General features: G+C 51.6%; 1 protein-coding gene across 1 annotated transcript; it reads right to left on the bottom strand.

Moving 5' to 3' along the window:
- Nucleotides 1-6,349: 6,349 nt before the first annotated feature.
- On the bottom strand, nt 6,350-7,704 carry LOC123117614 (uncharacterized). The gene is made up of 2 exons (XM_044538333.1): nt 7,242-7,704; nt 6,350-7,112 (listed from the first exon to the last, which is right to left on the bottom strand). Exons 1-2 carry the CDS (start codon nt 7,577-7,579, stop codon nt 6,956-6,958), a joined length of 495 nt encoding a protein of 164 aa, XP_044394268.1. The 5' UTR covers nt 7,580-7,704; the 3' UTR covers nt 6,350-6,955.
- Between the last annotated feature and the right edge of the window lie 387 nt (nt 7,705-8,091).

Below are 8,091 nucleotides of genomic sequence, written 5' to 3'. Positions count from 1 at the left end.
TTATGTCAGATTCACGGCACCCGAAAAACCCGCAAACCACACCCACAGAGAGTGTTGGGTTTTCAAGCAGGCCGGAAAACTGAACGCCGAACAAAAGGGGAGGGAGACGCCAAGTGAAGACGAGGATGAGCCTCGTCAGCCGAACACTGGAGGACAGAAAAAAATCCCACCAGAAGTCAAAACAGTGAATATGATTTACGTAACTCATATTCCAAAGAGAACGCGCAAACGCGCACTCAGGGACGTATACGCTGTTGAGCCCGTCGCCCCCAAATTTAATCCCTGGTCGGCCTGCCCGATCACATTTGATCGCAGGGACCATCCCACTAGTATCCGACACGGTGCCTTGGTGCTCGACCCAATAATTGACTGATACCATCTCACACGAGTCCTTATGGACGGCGGCAGTAGTCTAAACCTGATATATGAGGACATTACCTTTAAAGGAGTGATACCAGGCATCAAGGCCCACTGTACGGGCTCTCTAGTACTAGAGGTTGTATTCAGTTCTCCCGACAACTTCAGAAGCGAGGAATTAACCTTCGACATCGCTCCATTCTGAAGCGGCTACCATGCACTGCTCGGAAGAATGGCCTTCGCTCGTTTTAATGCGGTACCGTGTTACGCCTACCTCAAACTAAAGATGCCCAGTCCATGCAGCATTATCACAGTTAGCAGAAATATAGAGCGTTCCTTACGCGTGGAAGAATACGTGGCGGCTCTAGCAGCCAAACACTGAGCGGTCCCTCCAACTAGGACAAATGGCCGGTCGTCAAGACCATGGACACGGTTAGATGAGTCCAGCGCTCCACCCAATGTAACAGCCCAGTTGGGATTTCCCCATAAAAGATGTTAGGGGCTGCTCGTAAAAGAGAGCCCATAAGTTTGACTCGACCCTATCAATACCATAGCATATTATATTTTCATGGTTCACTCAGATTACCAAACACCTCGCACGAAGTCTTTCACCTGGGTCTTTTCTTTTTTTTTTACAGATGATCATCATGCTACCCCCTTCCAGGATACGACACAATGGAAATAAAGGCGCAGACGTGAAGCAGGGCCCCGCTCCAAGGTTTCTTTTTAGATAAGACCCTGCGTAAACCTTTTTAATATCTCTTGTTGCTTCTTCCCCTCTAGAAACTTTATATAATCGGGAGGAATACGGGCGTTTTCGGCATTTTTGTCACACCAGACTACTGCTCGTACCTAGAAACTCAAGGGTTATTGTCAAGGGCGTTATTCAGCCCAGTAAACATTACAAAGTCCGAATACCTTAGGGAGTGTTCGGCGTCGCGAGTTTGGCCTTATATACATCAGCTCCGAATCATGTCTTTGGTCAAATGTTGGGTTTGCCAAGCTCCCGTGTTTTGCTACCTTACGTTCCGTTCTATCGGCTAAGGCGGCAGCGGGAGAACTACTGCGGTTGTGCCCCGGTTCATCTGGACAAGCACCTCAGTAGAGAAAGCCGAAAACTGACTGTCGTGACACAGCGCAAGACTGGTCAACCACTCGATGACCCAGCGGAATCTTCGCGATTCCTCCACATTAACGAAGGACCGGTTTCCCGGTCACGTACATACGCGCACCATATCCGGCTGAGCGCGAAAGTACCAGGGGCTATATAGTAGCCCCACCGTCAAACTCCTATGTCTAAGTGAAAGTGTTAAAGCTATATAGTCCGATTGCCTGGTTCGCCACGCTATCACCTCCTTAACAGACCAAAACGTTGGATCAAGTGTAACTACGCGTTTTCTCGAACACCCCCGCATTATATGCGTGGGGGCTAAAGCCGACGACTGCAAACTTTTAGGTTATATTCATACATAAACGGCCGCACAGGAGGCATTATAATACTTTCGGGCAAAAGTATAAACACAACCTTTATAATCAAAATAACATTGTCTTTACAATCACGATACATGTTATTCGAACATGGCACTCTTTGAGCACTGAGCGTCTATTAAACGGGCGCCTTCTAAGACTTCTTTGAAATAGTGCTCGTCCGGGTCCTGGTCATCTGCCGCATTCCTGGTTGCAATAGCGGTGGTTTCCATCCTAGCCCAGTATGTTTTAACACGGCCAAGAGCCATCCGCGTACCCTCTATGCACGCCGACCTCTTCACAACATCGATATGCGACACAGCACCAAGGAATTGTTGCACCAATCCAAAATAGCTGTCCGGCCTTGGTCCTTGTGGCCGAAGATGATCCACGACAGACCTCATAGCAAGCCCGGACAACCTGTGGAGTTCAACCCATGCGGCCATCTTTTCATTCAATGGCAGCGGACGCGTCGGGGCACTGAACTACGACCAGAATAACCTCTCAGCCTTATGGTCTTTCCGATCTTTGTAAAACTCGGTCGCATCAGCAGCTCTCTTTGCCAGGTCCGCATATGAGTCCGCCGCACTCCACAACTTATCCAGAGGGGCATACTTCAGATCTTCGAATTTCATCCGCAGCAGATAGGGCTTCCCAGCTACGATATCTCCGGCTTCACGAAGCTCCTCCCTCATCCCCCTCATTTCAGAGCGGGTTTCCTTGGCTGCCTCCAGGGACTTCTTCAGGTCAGCCACTTTTGCTTGATTTTCCTCTTCAAGGAGCTCACGGCGGTTGGCGGCATCCTTCAGCTCGGTAGCCATCTGGGCTATCTTTTCTTTGCTCCGGTGATGAGCAGCCTGTTCGGCTTTCAGTTCTTCGACCGCCTTCATGGCGGTTGCATCACTTCTTCGAGCTTGTTCCTTGGCTCGGGCAAGCTCCGCCCGAAGGATCTCTACGGCAGCAGCTCCATCTGCAGTCACAATATATTATAAGATACTAGCACAATGCTCCTCTTACAATTCACTGACATGCCGAACATACATACCCTGGGCCTCGTCAAGCCGCTTATTAACAAGCGCGATGTCGGCATCCGCCACGTCCAGCTGCCGCTTTAGTTCGGCAAAATCAGAAGTCCGGTCAGCTTCCGGACAATCAGCCGCCTGCACATACATAGCAGCGCGATTATTACCTGGGATTACGATCCTCTATTTGCCACCTCTGGGTGGCAACCAGAGTCTTAGGGGCTACTATCTATACAGAGCACACTTAGCATGTGAGATACCATCACAAATACATATATTATTTTGTGTACCTCGAAGCCGCTTAGCAGACTCGCAAAGGCTTCATCCAACCCGCTTTTGGCGGATGAAATCCTCTCAATCACCGTACCCATTAAGGTACGATGTGTCTCTGAGATTGTCGCTCACCCCAGCAGACCCATCAGGGTGCCCTACTGTATGCCGGACAATCCCGGACTCTCCCTATCGTTCTCCCTGGGCACCGAATAGCCCGAACCTTGGGTAGCCGAAGTGTCAACTTCTGGCCTCGGCGGATCGGGAGAAATCCTCTGTGACGACACCTCGGGGTCGTCCGTCCCATGTGACAGGGAGGCAGGGGGAGGCGTCTCGCTCTCCATCATCTCCGGAGGATGAACTCTGTGGAGAAGGGCTACAAGCTGGACTGCAACAAATATGTTTCAGTCATTATCCTTAGAGACAAAACAGGGTACATTTACCGAAGCACTCTTTTACTTACGGCTCGGTGGAGGGCAGACCCCCTTGCGAGGTTTTCCTCCCTTGTTTAGAAGCCTCCGTTTCCAAGTCTTCGGAGGCGGCCCTTTTCTTACCTTGGGGAGAAGGGATTTTAGATTCCCCTCCCCGGTTATCCTCCTTCGGGGAGGCACTTACTCCTCCAATTTGGATGTGTAAAAAATGAGGCCCATCTCTGGCTTCCCTACTCCCCCCTCGTCTTCTCCTGATGGCACCTAATACGGCGCGCGCTCAAGCATCCTGGTCAACAAAGGATTCGGCGAGCCTTCGGGAAGGGGGGTCGGACACCTAATCCTCTCCGCCTTCCTCGACCAGTCCTGGCAGAGAGCAATCTTTCAGAATGGTGTTATGATAAACAGGAAGGATGGTGTGTTCGGTAGCGGAATTACTTACTTGGGTATCCGGGTGGTTGCAATTGAGACCCGCGTCCTCGGTGGTGTCCGGACACTTTATTCGTGATCCGAAGTAAGACCCATACATCTCTTTGAGCGTCATGCCGAAGAATTGTTGAATGGTTCGCGGTCCTTCCAGGTTGAACTCCCACATACGGAGAGGACGACGCTGGTAGGGCATGACTCGACAAACCAGCATCACTTGCATTATCTTGACAAGACAGATATCCCTCTTAAGGAGGTCTCGGATGCGGCTTTGCAGTGTCGGCACGTCGTTAATTGGCCCCCAATCTAGTCCATTGTTGACCCATGTTGCCAGTTGCAGCGGGGGGCCCGAGCGGAACGCTGGAGCGGCCGTCCACTTTGTACCTCGGGGAGTTGTGATGTAAAACCACTTCTGCTGCCATAAATCAGATGTTTCCGCGAAAGAACCCTTCGGCCATGGGGCGTCGACGCCTTTGCTTATTACAGCACCTCCGCACTCCGCGTGACGCCCGTCAATCACCCTCGGCCTCACGTTGAAAGTCTTGAGCCATAGGCCGAAGTGGGGGGTAATGCAGAGAAAGGCTTCACACACGATGATAAACGACGAGATGTGAAGAATGGAATCCGGAGCTAGATCATGGAAATATAGCCCGTAATAGAACATAAGCCCCCTCACGGAGGGATCGAGACTGAAACCTAGCCCTCGGAGGAAGTGGGAAACAAATACGACACGCTCATTTGGTTCGGGAGTGGGGATGACCTGCCCTTGAGCAGGCAGCCTGTGCGGGATTTCGGCGGTGAGATACCTGGCCTCCCTGAGCTTCCGGATGTCCTCCTCTGTGATGGAGGAAGCCATCCACCGGCCTTGAAAATTGGATCCGGACATGGTCGAAGGACCGAAGTGCTTTAGCTTGAACCTTGGGTGTTGGAACTCGAGGTGCGGGAGGGGAAGGGTCAAGCATGGGAAGAAAAGGACAGGCCTTGGCCCCTTTATAAAGAGGACGAATATCAAGCGTCCCCCGCGTGACCGTTTGGGACTTGCCTAAAATCGAGGAGTCATATTAAACAAACACGGTTGGGTTACCCACGCCCGTATTGATGAGAATCCAGTGATAAGGGGGACACGATCTCTGCTTCGACAGGACGTGCCAATAAAACCGCCTCGCAGCATGTGTAGTGGCTGGATCGGAAAAACGGTTCGAATAAAGACTGGGCCGTGGTGGGACGTCACGCTATGAAAAGCTGTCAACGGATTAGAGTTGTTGAAAATTATACTCTCTACTGTGGTATGTGGAATTTGTTTTGCAGAGTCGGACACGATCCTTGTGTTCTAAATCTTCTATGGAGTATTCGGAGAAGGAACCCGCCTTGCAATGCCGAAGACAATCTGCGCGCCGGACTCATCGTCATTGAAGCCTGGTTCAAGGGCTACTGAGGGAGTCCTGGATTAAGGGGTCCTCGGACAGTCGGACTATATACTTTAGCCGAACTGTTGGACTATGAAGATACAAGATTGAAGACTTCGTCCCGTGTCCGGATGAGACTCTCCTTTGCGTGGAAGGCAAGCTTGGGTATTCGGATATGTAGATTTCCTTCTCTGTAACCGACTCTGTGTAACCCTAGCCCCCTCCGGTGTCTATATAAACCGGAGGGTTTAGTCCGTAGGACAACAACAATCATAATCATAGGCTAGCTTCTAGGGTTTAGCCTCTACGATCTCGTGGTAGATCAACTCTTGTAATACTCATATCATCAAGATCAATCAAGCAAGAAGTAGGGTATTACCTCCATCGAGAGGGCCCGAACCTAGGTAAAACATCGTGTCCCCTGCCTCCTGTTACCATTAGCCTTAGACGCACAGTTCGGGACCCCCTACCCGAGATCTGCCAGTTTTGACACCGACAGAGGGCGCTGTGGGTGCTGGCCGTCCCTCCGGCGTGCGGGCGGCGGAGGTGCCTCGTTGTTGCGGGCTGCTCCGGTGGCTCTGCCAGATCGGATCTCCAGCCCCTTCCGTCTGCTCTACATCCCCTCACCGGTCTGGATTCAGCGCGTCCGTGCTGCAAGATCCGGCCCCTGAGGTGCGGTGGAGGGAGCTTGGAACGGGGGATTCCCCTGGTCGATTCCGCATCGACCTCGACGTCGGCGGTGCATCGGCTCTGAATCCCCTCATGAGGGCGCGTTGAGTTACCCTCCCTCCACCTCCCCTCCCCTTTTTTTCCCCAGGTGAAAATCTAGGCCTTTGCCGGCCGTCGACGGTGCTCCATCATCGTGGTCCTCCTTGGAGGCGTCGGCTAGGGGTAGGGGTTGGGTTGGATGCCTGCAGTTCTTGGTTGGTGGCGGCCACGGTGCAGTGCTTGCTCGGGTTTCCGGCATGGTGGATATGAGGTGTTGCGCCCTGCTATCCTTCAGTGGTTGCTGCCCTGCCGCGCTCATGCTCCGCTGGCCGGTTTACGGCATCCACGTGTTGTGGCACGGCTTGGATGTAGAGGAGATTGGTTCTCCTCTCTAGCATTTGCACGTCCGGGGTGTGGCACATCCAATGTTTTCCTCCCTACAGGCACGATCCTCCTCTACACTACTTGCTCGGTGCCCCGTGGATGTCTCTGTATTCGTTGTTCTGTTCTGCGAAGTACCTCCGGCGGCTTGGTCTTGTTTGCTTTGTACTGGCAAGTTTGCACTTTGGTCTGTCGAAGTGTGATCTCACTTGTAATCTTTCAGTTTTTCTCCAAGCTTTGCCTTGTAATAATCAGCACCATGTATCCTAGCCGGTTGATGGCTTCATTAATTTGAAGTCGGGCTTTATGCCTTTCATCTAAAAAAAAGTATAGACCATGCTCGTGTGTAGTAGCATGCGGAGTTGACAGTAGGCTGCTGTGTGTGTCCCTGCACTGTAGCGACGTCTGTGTGTGCTGAGGATGTCTGAGCATGGCTACAGGCCGTACATGTGTGTGTTTGTGTAACTGCACACAAAAGAGAGGGAGCCGACTATGTTGCTGGCCAGAGCAAAAGAGAGGAAGGCATTCGTTGCCTGAAGAGAAAACTGAACCTGTGTCTCATCTCTAGTTTTTCCCTGGCTTTGCATTTCGTCGAACACCTCCTGAGCGTAGTGAGATCCACCAAAGCAGAGCGTGAAGTGGAGTTCCTGCCAACACAAACCAAAGGCATGTTAAAACCTGCCAACACAAACCATCGAGAGACACAAGAAGGGAAGCAAGAAGGATTGGTAGGGAGAGAGAAGAAGAAAACAATCTGGAGAATCTCATCTACTCACGTTTCAGTCCCCAGCAGCCGGTGCTGTGCGACGAGGTCGGCGAAGGAGGCACGACCGGCGAGGATCTGGTCACGGGGCTCACCGAGGAGCGTGGCGACATCGGTGCGTGTGGTGGCGGAGAAGACCCGGCCCTCGGGCTCCTTCCAGGAAGCCTCGCGCCGCTCCTCCTCGTGCTTGATCCAGATGCAGGACACCCGCCCCATCTCCTTCACCGTCGCCGCAGACGCCATCTCTCCATCCTTCCGCCGCTTGCCGCCCCGGTTGCTTCGGGAGGTTGGTTCCTCGTGTTGGGGGTAGCAGAGGAGAGGAGGAGCGGTGGGCGGCGGCGATGGAAACATGGAGGAGTTCTGTGGCGGCTGGGGGAGGGGTGGAGTCGGAGACGTGAAGTTTTTTTTTTTTCAACTGAGACGTGATGTTGGTTCGGGGTTACGATGTCATGAGCAGATTGGTGGGCATGACTGGGACCGTACGTTGGTGGCAGACTGGCAGAACATTTGATCCCGTCCATTCATTTCGACGGCAGACCAGGGCTCTTAGATATAATTAAGTGAGTTAGATTCAAGGGTGCTGGTTTTCTTGTGTACAATAAGTTTGGTGGGTTTAGACTAATTCATGTTTGCTCTTTAAATAGTAGTATAGATATAGAAATAATTTTGATGGGTTTAGACTAATTCATGTTTGCTTTTTTAATAGTAATATAGATTAATAATAGTATAGATATAGATGGATATGCCAAACGGGCCCCGAAAATGGATTAGAAGTTCGTGAGTTTAAGTTTGACGACACGTTTTCAACACGGATGTGATGTGAGCCAACAATAGTAAGTCAAGTGGGTCGTCTCAAAAAAACA

This window comes from Triticum aestivum, chromosome 5B (assembly GCF_018294505.1).
Source record: "Triticum aestivum cultivar Chinese Spring chromosome 5B, IWGSC CS RefSeq v2.1, whole genome shotgun sequence".
NCBI classification, from domain to species: Eukaryota; Viridiplantae; Streptophyta; class Magnoliopsida; order Poales; family Poaceae; genus Triticum; species Triticum aestivum.
The sequence above is the reverse complement of the archived record's forward strand: the minus strand, read 5'-3'. Positions and strand labels throughout refer to the sequence as shown.